Source organism: Zootermopsis nevadensis, unplaced genomic scaffold, assembly GCF_977971745.1.
Source record: "Zootermopsis nevadensis isolate Lab colony 2312 unplaced genomic scaffold, Znev_1.0 Znev_ptg000010l, whole genome shotgun sequence".
Taxonomy (NCBI): domain Eukaryota; kingdom Metazoa; phylum Arthropoda; class Insecta; order Blattodea; family Termopsidae; genus Zootermopsis; species Zootermopsis nevadensis.
Genome location: NW_028259142.1, coordinates 583,696 through 599,188, shown reverse-complemented (window position 1 = coordinate 599,188; position 15,493 = coordinate 583,696). Strand labels below are relative to the sequence as shown.

Genomic DNA, 15,493 nt, shown 5'->3' with positions numbered 1-15,493 from the left:
GTTATGAAGCTGTGATGTAGCGTAAAATACAAATGTGTTTCATCCGCTTTTTCTACAGGAAACCTAAATTCGTTCGACCTAAGAATACAATGTCACGGAAAATTAATTTTGAAAATGCATCTTTATCATTTCTGAACCACAGATAAAACAATGTATTTCCAGTGATGGTTCAATTTTGCATGATATTGGGACTGTTGAGCGAGATTCGTAAACTGCATACACGAATTACTTCACAACAATGGTTACACACGGAACACGCTGATACGTTAAGAGAGGTCACATTTGTCACATGTATACGAACTGCATTAACTCTGGATTTGAAAATCAATGTTGTACCTATAGATGAGACCGTAGCGTTGTTGATTCCGTTGTCATAGTAATGTAGTTCTGATGAGATCATTTGTGAACTTAACTAGAATCCCCCTCTAGCTCGAACTTTGTCTTCCCCTCAATCACCTCACAACGCGTATCTTACAGTTATGCCATAAATTGCGTAGTCGAAAACAGATGGCAGCACTGAATATTCAAGATATCTTCCGTGATCAAAGCAGGCGTTAAGTAAAAGAGAATCGCGAAACCATTTCATGTCCACATGACTGCAAATGAGTGAACGAAGGTTTCGAAGTTCACGGAAACCCGGAATATGGGGAACGAAAATTATACTTATGGTGGGGAGAATGTGCCAAACCCAAAGGCTAACCCTTCAAGGTGGTTGGACGTCCCGGGACGCCCTGGCATTTAAATTCCCGGTCTGCTGTTAAGCCTAATTTCAAAAGCCCATAATTATGGAAATAATAACGACTGATATATGATGTTTGTAGTTGATCTGGTGTGGAAGAAATGCTCTTTCTGATCATGTATCGGCAACGTCGCATTCTTGGATCTCTAAAGGCTAGTCTGTGAATAAATGCGTGACCTAAGAGGTTACAACTAGTTTGAATATCGAAATATTTAGTCTAACTGTCAGTATATAGACCATATAGGAAAGAATATGGTAGGAAGTGGTCGTGGCCTGACTAGGTACTTTTCTGGCATACGCATCGACAGTTGTTCGAAAATTGAGAGAAGTGTGTATGAATCATCAATAGCGGGACAGAAGTGTTCACATTTATAATTCGGACCTGTACTTCGTCGCCTTCAGTACATTCGTAAGTTGTGAATTTAATTGTCTTAAATTTGCCTCATTCCAAGACACACGAAAGGGACAGACCCTGTCGGTTTAATCTCACGTCTTGGAGACCCTAACGCCGAAAACAAAGGGACCCTCTCAATTTACACAGTTATTTCTCAGAAACAGTCACATTTCGTTCGAGTGTGTGGTCAGGACTTTTCAGACGGAACTGCATGCGAAGAAATTCTGAATAAAACTGTCATATTAGAGGTAGAACTGGATTCACCGATTATGGCCGCTGACCTTGTAGGGAGTGCCCAGTATGCGGACCACTCAATGAAGTAAGGAAGGAAGGAGTTTCCGTCGGTCAGTACAGTCTGCGTCAGTGCAGCAGTGTAGAAGCCTGATAATTGTTGTCTTGTGACTGTGCTGTGTTAATGATATGCCACCTGTTCGATGCAGTCTCCTTTCTGGTCACTGATAACGCCTCGATCACAACAGACAGACAGACAGACAGACAAACCACCGACGTCTTAATCAAAGGACGAAATGAAAGCCTGGCGATTGGAAATGAATATCCCATTTTGTGACGTGTCCGAAGCTCAACAGTACGATTTAATCAAACTGAATAAGTCAAAACACAAATATTTATAGCAGGTCACGCCTAGTCACGTTTGGTCGCCCTGTGTAAATCTTCGTCACATTTCGACGCATTTGGTAATCCTTTGTCACGACGTGAACGCTGATCACGCTTAGTCACACTTAGTCACGTTTCGTCACGTTACGGCACTTATGGCCACATCTCGTCACGTCGTTATGGTGCGTCAAGCGTAGTCACGATTTGTCCGGCTTTTAAAATCTTTGTGATGTTTTAACACTTACGGTGTCCTCTCGTCACGCTTTCAAAGGAGGCCACGCCTAGTCACGCTTTGTCACTAATATATGATTTAATTGAAGATAATGGAGCGGACAGCAGCAGCGGTGGTGATGAATCGAGTGATATTTCAGAAAGCGAATTTCTGTGAGGAGTGGAAGAATTAGAAGAGGACTGAAGAGTTGCGAAGAAGATAAGATTATCTCACACTCTCTGCAGTTTTAATTTGCTAGTGACGTGTAGTGTAGTGAAATCGACTTTCCTGTGTTACATAACGTGGTGATATTTTATTTGGAGTGAACTGTACGCGGCCTGATGCATCCCTTCCAGCAAACTTCTGGTTTGTGACTCGCTCCGAGGTTCCAATTCACAAAGTTCAGCGGCCAAAAACGCTGGAACGCAGTATAACTATCCGTCTGGGTGTGACGTTCTGTTCTGACTTCGTCTTGGGAGGGAGAGAGATAGATATCAGTGTAGTAGTTCCACAAGAGCTTCAGAGATTGCGGTAGAGGACAGGACTCGTAAGTACAGTGGCGCCACATGTCGTTTCGTAGTCAACTGTTTTTAAATCGATATCTAAATTAGGTGAGTAGTCGAAAATATTTTAAACGAGATTATAATGAGGTTCACGGTGCATTTTTATTTCATATCCTGGTTATCCTATAAAATCTGTCTTGTATTTTATTCATTCTATTGAAACTCTTTTGGAAGAACCTGACACTATATATACCATAACATGTCAATTTACATTATTAACGATTCCTTCGCACGAGGTATCCTGAGAAGTTTGAGGTTAAAAAATTCAGGGTTTCTAAGGTTTGCAATGTTCTGCTATTGTGGAATACCTATTTATACCGATTTCGAGAATATCCGAGAGGAAACAGAAACTTTGACCGGAATTGTAAAGAAAGATGAGGCAAGCATGATCACTGACAACACACTACCTAATAATAATAAAATATGGATCAATAATTGTTCCCAATAAGAGTGTTAACAAATTATTACAACGTTTTTTGCTGATTCAATAATTCACTTTTTAACCTCTAAATTAAGAGACTAATAGAAATTATACATTATCCTGAAACATAACTAAATAATTAATAAATCTTAATTTGGGAAACACAAAGTCCCCCTGAATTGTTGCCCACATGCTTCGAGGTCAGAAATTCACAATTGCAAAACAAATGGCAATAATAAACGCAACAAACATTGAACTGCCAGTTTTGTGACCTGACCTCGGCGTAAGATTGTGTGACCGCCCATCTCTGATATTAATGTGTGGAATCTGGGTATCAACTCAGCATTTGCTGCCGAGCCGAGAGAATCCACGGAAGCCTTGATCGAATTGGTTGGTCGTACAGAATCCTAGACCGCCGCGGAGGTCTAGCGGTTAGAACGCTGGCCTTGTAATCCTGGGGTCTCGGGTTCGAATTTATAACTTGTGTTGGGCAAGGCCGTGGTCTAGGCAACACGGAGTTTTCCTCCGTGGCATCCCAACAATTACTCCATTCACACACAGAAGAAGGCAATGGCAAACCACTTGTGGATCATCTGCCAAGAACGTATATGAACTTGTCCCAGTCCGAGAAAAGGATGGAAGGATCCTGTTCATATGGACCTGTCGTCAGACAGAACACTAAATAATAATAAGATGAGGTGGTCTAGCGGTCAGAACGCTGGCCTTGTAATCCTGGGGGTCTCGGGTTCGATTCCCGGCGGTGCCCGAATTTATAACTTGTGTTGGGCAAGGCCGTGGTCTAGGCAACACGGAGTTTTCCTCCGTGGCATCCCAACAATTACTCCATTCACACACAGAAGAAGGCAATGGCAAACCACTTCTGGATCATCTGCCAAGAACGTATATGAACAGGTCCCAGTCCGAGAAAAGGATGGAAGGATCCTGTTCATATGGACCTGTCCTCAGACAGAACACTAAATAATAATAAAACAGAATCCTAGCCAGCCCAACGCGTGTTTATTATAAAGCATAAACGAACAAAGCTGTCAGAGAAACAATGCATTTGTTCTTAGAATAATATAAACCCCGCATGCAAGTAATTGTTGACGCTGATGGTTGTCACTGGTTCCTCTTTTAATGAAAGAAGCTTCAGTCCGAGTTTACTTGAAACACTTCAAGTGCTGGCCTGGCTTACACGTAATTCCTATTACTTAAGGGGGCGGTGGGCTGAATAACGAACGCAGACAGCACAGCGGAAGTGACTGGTTCAAATCTAGTCCCGAGTTACTGCCTACCCCTACTTAGAGTGTTCATGGTTTTCGTCAGTTTACCCAGATGAATGCCTGGGTTACGCCTTCAAAGTCACAACGACCGATTCCTTCCAAACCCTTACCTACTCACTATTCATAACCAATTTATCTCATTCAACATCTCCTAGAATCACGTAAATATCAGCGAAGAATCTAAGAAGTTACGAAGTTCCTAAATGCGAGCCACATAACGTCTACAGTAGAAGTCCAGTCTGCAAATAACCAAAGATACATTTTGCTGAACAGGAGACGAATATAATCAAGATTGAAGAATGGAAAGCTTCAAATTCAGTTGCGTATTCTTAATATTAGGATGGGTACGGCATATAGCACGAATTATTTTATTTACAGTGCGTTTGTGTTGGGTTTAAATTAGTATAAATAAAACATGATTTTGCGAGTCGATTTGGTGGCAGGCGACGTGACGGACATTCGATCGGATTTTTAAATCGTCCTGAATATTCCTTAACAACGCCAGACTGTTCACACCGTAAAAAGGTAAGAATCCGTTTAAAACTGCCGTCATACCCGATCTACTTATTACAACCTTTCGTTCAATTTGAATTAAGAAGACATAAGACAGACAACGGACCGGTCACCAGGGCTTCCTTCCGCCGCGGAGGGAGGACAGGGAAATCGCATTAACGGCGAAGCCGTGCAGTGACGGAAGAGCGAGCTGGTGTCTTCTTCAGTTGACATCTGAACATCGTGCAGCGTGCCAGCCTCCGCAATGGTAAGTTGCCTCAAAACAAAATCCTCTTCGAGTCTCAAAAAAAAAAACATTGACCAGAGTTGTCATGACGGTGAAAGATTCACTGACACCGTTTCGCAGTTAACCGCTGTGAGTGAAATTCCTGTGCAAAGTCACGTGATCGGAGGTTGTCATAAAATGTGGACGTGTGCAGGTTCTGCTGATGCTGGTACAGTTTGGGTACGTCCTGATGACGGTGGCCGGTGCTGCCCTCTACCCACCCTGCGTGTTCAACCCCCTATGCAGTTGCTCCAAATCGTTGCCCGACCTGGGGCTCGTCTTCTGTGAGGACGTGCCCCTGCTCCGAATCCCACCCGCTATCAACAGCTCCAAGGTGTTCATGCTGCACCTGGAGAACAACGGGTTGAGCTCCGTCGAGCCCTACTTCCTGCAGGGAACAGGTTCGTGACCCTGACGGTACTTCACCGAGTACAGCAAGGATGGTTCTCGTGGCTACGCGGGGTGACGGGCTCTCACGCCAGACTCTGTCTGTCTGCAGGACTGTACCGCCTCGAGATCAGTCGGAACCTGCTGCCTACAGTCCCAGACGAGGCGTTCTTTGGACTGGAGCGCTCCTTGTGGGAGCTGAAACTTCAGTACAACGACCTGACCGATGTGCCCAGCAGGGCCTTGAGGCAGCTCCAGAAACTTCGGCTCCTGGACCTCACAGGTCAGCGCCTCTCAGCTCACGAGCGACAGACAACTGTCGCCAGTCGTCAGGAATTCGCACTCACGGGAGTTGAGTCCCATCATAGAACGGACAGATTTCAATTCCATTGCGATAAGAGAGAGAATAAAAACTCTCCTTCTACGTTCTTGCTTTACTTAACGGCGCTTCCGACAACTCGGGTTTCAAATCTTTGTAGCTCTTTCCAAGCAGGGCCAAACATAAACACTAGTACTAACTCCGAAACGTCGCCCTCTCTGGATATCACTCTTTCGTATTCGGCAGGTTTCGAGTTCAAATCTCGACCGATCCGTCCTCACTGGGAATATTCGCGGGCTTCGTCATTTCCTCACGGAAAGTTCCGAGATGGTACCTTAAACTAGACCACAGCCTTTCAGATACGTTAATCAGTAATCATCCTCACATTCGACTCCACACCGCCAGAGCTACAGGCATTAGCTTAGCTTTTGAGACATTCCAGGTAACAGTTCACATACGGGCGACAGAATCTCCTCTTCATCAGTGTGTGTGTCATTTTGTGGGCGCAGGAAATGACATCGGAGAACTGGCGACGGAGAACTGGCGAGGGTTGGAGAACTCGCTGCAGACGCTCATCCTGGCGGACAACGCGCTTCGCTCACTCCCCGCCGAAGCGTTCAGCTCACTAACACTCCTGGAGATACTCGATCTTCGCACTAACCACTTGGCGGAACTGAACCTCGACGTGTTTCGCTCTGGCCCTTCCCGTCTGTCGAGGCTCCTGCTGGCAGACAACCAGCTAAACAGCGTGCCCTACCAGCAGGTCGGGACACTGCGCACGCTCAAAACACTGGACCTAGCCAGCAACAACATCGAGAGGCTACATTCAGAGCACCAGGCGTCGGGAGCTCCCCTGTCTCTGGACACACTCAGCCTGGACTTTAATAAGATCGAACTTCTGCCGTCTAGGGCCTTCCAGCACTTCGACATTCTCAACAAAACGTCTCTAGACGGCAACCCTCTCGTCACGATAGAGGTAAAGATTCCGTGGTCACTCAAATGGTCAGCATTCCTGCTTTGTATACGGGAGGACGCAGGTTCGAATCTCAGCCGGGTTTTCTCAGTCCCTCTTGGTAAACGACGTCACAGTACCTTAAATTCGGCCACGACCGCTACATTGCACACACTTTCCAAATTAAATTTCATTAAAATTCTCATCATTCGACTGTAAATAATCTGAGATATTTTCAGCGTCGTTAGATAAGCCCTAAATAAACTTACTTTGAACGTAGGTGAGATCCTAACCTAACCAGGTCGCGAAAATTACACTCAATCTGGATTCAACTCCGCGTAAAAGCGAACTATCTAAATTGTTGTTGTGGTTCTTTTAATCTCTGTCTGACGTCACCGTGGATTTACATTTACCGATGTTACACTGGTTCTCAGAAGTCGAGTTTTTCAGCACGAAAATATCACACGCGTTGCATTTCAACTGAGCAGAATGTCGACATGCGCAGGAATCGACATTGCATTAAGAGTGGCTGACAGAAGATCCGAGTCCCTACATTCTCCATTTTTACATGATTTCCACCTAAATTTGCACGCTGCGCCTCAAGTGGCAACTTTTCCAAACCCCCAAAAAACAAACGATCACAAAATTCCGTGAAACTGACGTCACAATAATTGGTACTGTTTTAGTCTGACGCGTTCAGGGACGCTCGTATCCGCGATCTATCGATTCGGGGTTGCGGCCTAACCAACCTGCCCGAAGGAGCGTTTGCAGGTCTGGAGGCAACTCTGCAGGCGTTAGACCTGGGATCCAACAACCTCACCGACTTTCCCCGCCAACTGCTCTCCGACTTCGACTTTCTGCGCACGCTCACACTACAAGGCAACAGATTGGCAACCATCAGCTCCTCGGACACTCTCAAGGGCTTTCAGTATTCCCTTTACCGCCTGGACCTGAGCGGCCCAGAAATGGGCATCACATCGCTACAGGATCTCCGCAGGTATAAATTCAGTCTCTGCCAAAATTGTTCCAGGCCAGGTGCTTCAACCAACTGGTCCCTCCGACTCCATCAACATCTTCCAGCCGAATCTGCATCTCCTGGATTTCAGCAGATCAGAGACGGGAGTAGTAGTCCACGATGTCTTGTCCGCAATTCCTCCACCCAGTCTCAAGAACAACTTCCGATGTCCTCTGTGGCAAGTTCATGTCGCAATTTACGACTTATGTTGTAGGATGCGCAACCTGAGGTTCGCGTCGCTGAGTCGCTTGCCACGGCCGCACTTGTCACCCGAAGACTTCGAGGAGTTCGGCGTGGACCTGGAGGAACTGCGAGTGACCAACAGCGACCTGGGGGTCATCAAGAACAACGCGTTCCGCCATGTGCGGGGCCTCAAGACGCTCGACCTCTCCGAGAATGTGATCAGTCAACTCGAGAATGAGGCGTTCACAGACGTGAGTCTTTCCTGCGAGGTTCACGGAGATGATGACAGCCTCAATGGGTCTGTCTTTGCACTCCCTTGGGTTAGAACTCTGTGGAAACTAGTCCATGAGAGGTCGTCGATGTCAATTAAAATTCCAACGGGGAATGGTCGAATGACAAATTGTGCAACAGACGTTCGGCCTGACCCCACATTCACAGCGTAATTTTCAACTCTGATGATAATTGGCTTCAGCAGGTTCTGTTCGGGCTCAAATTTGAGCCTGGAGACCAGCTATATATATTTTTTCCTCAGTCCCTCTGAGACAATACTAAAAAGTGCCTTAACTCAGCCCGCGATCACTAACTTCCACATGTTCTCCAATCCATATTTTCTACTTCATTTATCTGTGGTTTGTTTAACGGCGCCGTCAGACTAAACAGCGTTAAACAAGGAACGGATGTGGGACGAAGCAGCCGTGTCCTGGAGCAAAGTACTATCCCGCAATATGCCTGGAGGGGCTGAGGAAAGCGACGGAAATTCTCAGTCACGATAGTCGTCTCCGGGTCGAATTAAAATCCGGAACTTGGCGAACATCTCACTTCGAAGTCCAGTCATTTTTTATTCTTTTTTCACTAATTAACTTCTGTTAGGTAAATATAGTTTCCCTGTCGCAGGTCGGGCATTCACTGGAGACGCTGAAGGTGTCCCATGGTTTGGCGGCTTCTCTTAGCAGCGTTCCAGCCGAGGCCATGCGACCTCTGACGATTGTCCAGCACCTGGACTTGAGCAACAACAGACTGAGGTCCGTGCCTGAGACGTCTTTCCACTTCCTGAAGCGTCTCCGGGTCCTGGAACTGCAGCATAACCAGATCGACGCCGTGCAAAAGGGAACTTTTCAGGTAAAACCGCGCACAGCTCGTGGAGGACAGCGGAACTTCTGAGCGAAGCTGAGGCGCACGACAATCCACCGATAAAATGATTTGTTTATAAAAAAAAATAGCAAGTACTAATGTAATACAGGTCCGAAAATGACGAATTAAGTCGAAACAGAACGACAACAAAATTATAAAATGGAATGTTGCGTAGTCGGACCGATTAAAAGTAGAGCTCTCCATTGCATTCCAGGGCGTTATCCACGTCGCCCTGGAGGAGCTTCACCTCTCATTCAACAGCCTTGAGTCCGTCAACATGCACACGTTCGTGGACCTGCCGTCACTGGAGGAACTACGCCTGGAGGACAACAAGATCGCGCGCATCGACCGACGAGCCTTTATGAACATGGACCGGCTCACGAGACTGGACCTGCGCGGGAACAAGTTGAGGGACATCTCCGACGAGGCCTTCCAGAACTTGCCCGAGCTCGAACTGCTTAACCTCGCGTACAACAAGCTGCAGTCTCTCGACTTCTCAATGCTGGATCAGGTGAGCGTCTGTCAAGCGACCACTTACGAGCTCTGTGTCTACAGGGAATAACACTGCACGGCGCTGTACGTGTCCGCAGGTTGGCACGCTCTCGTCCTTCCGTCTGAACGTGAGTCACAACGCCCTGCAGCTCCTGGAGCCGAACGCCACGAAGGGTCGCGGCGGCGAGGTGTCGAACGTCAGGGTGCTGGACCTGTCGTACAACAACATAACGCGGGTGGTGCGGAACTACTTGAGACCGGCGGAACGCTCCCTAACACACCTGCACCTGTCCCACAACCGCCTGAGCAACGCCACCCGCGAGGTGTTCGGCGGTATGCCGCACCTGCAGTGGTTGGACCTCGGCGACAACGAGCTGGCGGAGCTTGAATACGACGTCTTCCGCAACACGAGGAACCTTCAGGTTGGCGTTGTCGATTTACCTCCAGATCAATCTGACGCGCGTGGGGCTGTAAGCGACAACTCAGGACACCTGAGTGTAAACTGATAAGGATATAAGTTTTTTTTAAAAAAAAAGTAAAACCGACGTAACATTTAACCTTATCGGTTTTGCTGAAGATCTCTAACGCCACATTTAGCCAAAGTTCCTTCAGTAACATCGCGAAATGTTCATGTTGACATCCGCAGGTGCTGATCCTTTCACACAACAAGCTTGCCAACATCCCCGCGGAAGTGTTCAGGCCCACCTCGGGCCTGCGTGTACTAGACGCGTCTCACAACAAACTGCGCTCTCTGCCCGACGCGCTCTTCAGCGACGGAGGGATGGAACGGCTCGCGCTGGCCCATAACCAGTTCCCCGACCTCCCGCTGTCCAGCCTGAGACCCGCGGCTGCGGCCACTCTGCGTGAACTCGACCTGTCGTCGAACTCCATCGCGTCCCTCAGCAGCCCCGACGTCTTATCGCGGTTTAAGGTATGCAACGCGATGACTAGTTGACAGGTATTGTAACCACAGCACTGTCTAGACAACGAGATGCACGACGTTTCGGTAGCTGGCCTTGTCTCTGTCCTCAAACAGAGCGAACAGATCCAGTGACGCGAACTACCTTCGTTAAAAGAGCCCAAAACGTGTATCTCCCTATCTTCTTCCATCAAGACAGGGTTAATACACAGGACTCACCGAGGTTTTACGAAGGACTTCATCCAGAGCATAAACGCAAACCATTGCCGCAGACTTCGCTATGGGCCGGATGCTATTTCCCCGTTCCGGACCGGTTAACCTAAACTGTGTTCGTCGTGGTTTTCTGTAGACCCTACACATTCATAAAATCTCTCAGGACAACACAAAATCTCCCAAAACACGTAACTTTGGCAATTTCCTTTATGCCAAGAAGTAAATGTATCTTCAATAAACACGCTACACATAGTACGCAGGTGCTGTAGTTCATGACCCCACCTTCAGACTCCTGGGTTCAACTACCAGACAGTAAAAGTGGGGTTTGCGATGAACAAAACATGTTCTCCGGGCACTCTGCCCATCGTAGCTCTAGAAATGATAATAAACGCCGAGAGACGTTGTCAGCTGTTTGTGTGTGTGTTTGAGGGGGGGGGGGGTTGACCTCTAACCCGGTACCTGACCTGGGTGAACTCAAGTGAGCAGATCTAATCACACCCTGGATGCTCTTTCAGTCGCTGATGCGGTTGGACATCTCGCACAACCGTCTGTTACGGATCGATGACTCGGCCTTCTCGACCCTCGGCCGCCTGTCGTTCCTGGACTTGAGTCACAACTCGGAGGTTGTTCTGGACCCTCGAGGTCGCAGTTTCAAGGGCCTCGAGAGCTCCCTGCTGCAGCTGCATCTCCGCAACGCCTCGCTGGGCTCTGTACCCGAGCTGACGCTCCCGGCACTTCGTACCCTGTGCCTGGCACACAACCACATCCAGGATGTCCCCATCGAGATGGCCAGCAGCTTGGCCTCGCTGCAGCGGCTTGATGTGTCCTACAACCAGCTGCAAGTACGTCTTTCGCGAGTTGTGCATTGCTCGCCTATATAGTAAAAAAAAGGTTAACGAAGAAACTTCATTCTGGTCCACAAGAAATGTCTCAATGGCTCCTATAAAAGGCGTATATTCATTTGGAATTGTAATCTGACGCATCTTTCATTCTCTGTACCCAAACTACGCAACACTGTTTTGACCGTCACTTGTTACAGACAGTACCATCAGCAGCGCGCTCTTTGCCTCGCCTCAGACACCTGGAACTTGCGGCCAACCCCATTACAACTCTGAGCAACGCCAGTTTCCAAGGAGCCATAGAAAACCTTCAGTCACTGGACATCCGACACCTCGAACTCATCTACTTTGAGGTGAAGTAAATTCGCATAGAATTATCCACGTATCAGCCTGGAAATACGTCTCCTGTCTAGTTTAGTACGCGAAAAAACAAAACATGAACATGACCCGTATCGAAGTTCGTAACTTCTTACAATGTCGAGGAGTGCCAACGCCCGTGTGCTGAGATTATTCAATTCGTTCGTTTCTCAGTACAGTTCATCTCGAATTCTGGCCCATGGACTTATCATTCGACGTTGCAAAACAAAAAGTTTAATTTTGAATATCGTTGCCCTCTTAATGTTTCAGCACGGTGCACTCAGTAGGATGACGTCACTCAGAACGCTGTATATAAGTCCGTATTCCGATGTTCGCGATTTCAACATACCACAGAGAATTCAGCAGAACTCTGGTCTGAGGAATCTGCACATACAAGTAGGTACATTAAAGACGTAGGCCTACACCAGAGAGTGAGAGACCCGTAGGAAGCCACGGCAATAACACGAACTGACTTGCACAGGTTCTGGAGGAGAGTGACCTTGAGAAAGAGCTGTCGGGCGCTCTACCGAACAAAGTCCGAAATATCACCATCAGCGGCGAGAGACTGGAGTCCGTCCCACAAAGCCTCTTTAAAGTGAGTAAAAGCACACGATGCGATATCTCGATTCACTTCAACAGCTAAGATAAAACACCGTCGAATGACAGAGCTTAAACTGAGCAGTGCGCGTGTTTCAGGGTGTGCGAAGCCCCAGCCTACACTTCACTCTTCGCAACACAAGTGTGAAGACACTGCCCAGGTCGCTTTTCGAGCAAACGAGCTGGGTTCGAAACCTGAGTATAGATGTGAGGAACAATTCGCTCCAGTCCCTGGGGAACCCAAACACAGGAGAGTTCCCGGGAGTTCCCCGTAAGATGTTCACCACGGAACTGCAGCTCGAGGGAAACAGATGGACGTGCGACTGCCAACTGGGGTAATTAAACCGAACTGAAGACAGGAAACAAATCTTTCATTTGGGTTGCACATCGACCACTGTGACAAGACAGAGTCCTTCTCCACCCCCCCCACCCCCACCCACATATTCCTGTCTGGTCTACGTCGCATGACATTACTAAAACACATGGGTCGGCCGCAGATGGCCACTTCACTAGCCGCCACGATCACCTGACATCACATTCCACCGTGTGGAGTGGTCTAGGGTAGCTTTAATGTTACTGGACCTTAGTCTGAAAGCACGCACATTTGTATAACGACAAGATTTTTTTAAAAAATGAATAATATATCACATTAAATACGCATTACATTTATTTACGTGACCTGTGCTAACACTTGTAATGCAAGGGACAATTTCTGACGTATCGCGACGTCGTGAGAGGCACCCGCGGCCCGATAATGCGGTTTCCCGAGGAACAGCTCTCTTCTGTTGCAGGTGGATAGAGGTGTGGCTACGTAAAAAAAGGCAGTACCTGTGTCCGGAGGGCAGGCGGGAGTGCCTTGAGGACGACGACCTGCGCGAGGCTCGATGCGAGAACCACAACAACGAGTCGCTGATTGAGGTGCTCAAGTCGGAGGTGGAGTGCGGCTGGGGGTCAGGTAGCCCCGCCACGAGGCCGTCCTGGGTGCTTGAGGTCGCCGTCATTGGCTCCACCGTCATCAGGATCCTTGGACACGGCGTTCCCGACAGACCCTTATAGGATGTTCGCCACACATGCAGGCCTGCCGCGTAAAGGATTACGTCTTATAACACATGATACAAGGCCCACAGCAGAAAACATTAATTGTTAACCGAATATGACAGAAAAAAACTTCGAGATAACAATTATATATAGCATGACTGTCGAATTTTGGTTTCAAGCAAATACCGAGATCATGAAAAATGTAAGCTTACTCCTACAGTTCTGAGAGAAATGAACCCAGTGAACACCCTCGCATTTCTTTAAAATATGAACGTCTACGGCTGGATCCACCCGGTCTTTTCACCCTTTTTATATTCCAGGAAATTATCTAATCAGAAGCCTGATACATCTTCGTTGAAGACCTACTCCATGAATCTAAAATGTGAGATGTGTGATGAAAAAAATGTACGAAAGACAAAACACACTGTATAATTTAAATATAAATTATCCAGTTTGTCATAATTTGCATGAACATTATTCCAAAAATACACATTTCTTCAATTGGCTGATACACAGTACGTGATTAAATTTAAATTAAGCCGAGCTCAGCTTTCGAAATCGGCTATTCAAACGCCAGAAGTGAACAGAACGCCTACAGACACGCGTTAGACTGACCCGCCTTGCACAGGTGTCGGAGAAGTCACCGAATGGACACGGCGCTCTCAATTCTTTCAAACGATACGCACGTCTTGAGGCGGGAATGTCGATTGTCGTGGTTTAGGCGCCGTGCAGACTTCTGGGGGTATAAGCACCTTGATGCGACACGTTTCTCCGAGACGTCGGTAACCATCTACAAGACCACAGATTCACAACTCAGAAGATGAGAATGGCCAAAGATACGGTAGGTCGTGTTCTTCGAAATCATCGTAAGTCGCCGTGGTCAGGGAATCCCGCGATTGGGTCACTGCAGGCAATGAGAAGCCAGCCGACTTACGACACGTGACCTGTGCTGGTACCAACATGTCGAGCGACTTTCGTCTCCAGTCAGGTGAAAGTTACGTACGGAAAATAGGGCATTAATTATCATGGGTTTTAACCAATTTGGTGGCACACTGCAGTTCGAGAAGTGGCCTTCTCTGATAAAAGTTTTCCAAAGCCTTTTGAGGCACTCAAATCTCTCTGATATGGAATTAGCCTCAAACGTCACACAGCCATTAAGGTCAACTGACCTAGCAGCCCCTGCGCCTTCGTATGTTGGGTTTCACTGTGTATGAATCCAAATTAAACAGAAGAGAGTAACGACATCGAATTTGCAATGCTCCACGTGAGGTTCGGGTTATCTTGAATTAAAAACATCCACAGATAAGTAATCGTTGAGAACAGGACCAATGTTTATGGGGCATTTCTGACTGGAAACGAACTCAGTAGAAGGGCAGATAAGTTTTGACACGAAGTTCCCTGCAATGAGTGTGAGTGATCCATTTTCTAATCTAATCTAACGTTAACAGATGAAGTTTTTACAGGCCTACGTACGTTCAACCGTTGTAAATACGAGACAGCTCTCGAAGTATCATTCGAATTATCAAATCAAAGACGATAAGGTGGGCGAAACGTGTAGCACGCGTAGCAGAGATGAGAAATACAAACATCTTCACACTCGTCGCCGTGAAAACCCGAAATCTCGCTTGGGCTTCAAAGGTTCTCAGGGCGAGACAAACTTATTACTGTAATAAATGCGTTATGGGATCGGAACTCCAGCAACTGCGAGGCACCGAGGGCCCAACAACATTCTTGACCCCCGAACGGAATAAGACACGCCAGAGTAAAAGAACCGTTGCATGTTTCCCCCCCTCTCACTTCGCACCGCTGGAACGCAACGCAGGGGTGACCAGAGCGCAATGCGACCTGTTTTCCTAACGTCAAGCCATCATTATCATCGGGGACAGAGGCGACGGACATATTCTTTGAAAACGATGTATCAACTGCATAGGTAAATATGACGTTCCAAACGCGGCTTTCGATTGGTTCGTGTTCGGCAGGTTCCGGGTTGAAATCTCGACCGAGCATCACTCGTGCGGTTTGTCGAACTTTTGCTATGACCCTACAC

General features: G+C 47.4%; 1 protein-coding gene across 1 annotated transcript; it reads left to right on the top strand.

The window, feature by feature from the left end:
- The first annotated feature begins 3,723 nt into the window (after nucleotides 1-3,723).
- Nucleotides 3,724-13,698, top strand: chp (leucine rich repeat containing G protein-coupled receptor chaoptin). The gene is made up of 16 exons (XM_087345984.1): nucleotides 3,724-4,986; nucleotides 5,159-5,405; nucleotides 5,504-5,674; nucleotides 6,220-6,686; nucleotides 7,349-7,659; nucleotides 7,892-8,111; nucleotides 8,755-8,979; nucleotides 9,206-9,502; nucleotides 9,582-9,905; nucleotides 10,130-10,414; nucleotides 11,131-11,457; nucleotides 11,655-11,807; nucleotides 12,082-12,207; nucleotides 12,293-12,406; nucleotides 12,508-12,743; nucleotides 13,200-13,698. The coding sequence occupies exons 1-16, from the start codon at nucleotides 4,984-4,986 to the stop codon at nucleotides 13,462-13,464; spliced, it is 3,771 nt and encodes a 1,256-aa protein (XP_087202110.1). The 5' UTR covers nucleotides 3,724-4,983; the 3' UTR covers nucleotides 13,465-13,698.
- The last annotated feature ends 1,795 nt before the right edge of the window (nucleotides 13,699-15,493 follow it).

Excerpts from the sequence above, each read along its gene's own strand:
- chp (XM_087345984.1), top strand. Across the intron at positions 5,406-5,503 it reads CTACTTCCTGCAGGGAACAG|GACTGTACCGCCTCGAGATC; the intron begins GTTCGTGACCCT and ends GTCTGTCTGCAG. Across the intron at positions 7,660-7,891 it reads TCGCTACAGGATCTCCGCAG|GATGCGCAACCTGAGGTTCG; the intron begins GTATAAATTCAG and ends CTTATGTTGTAG.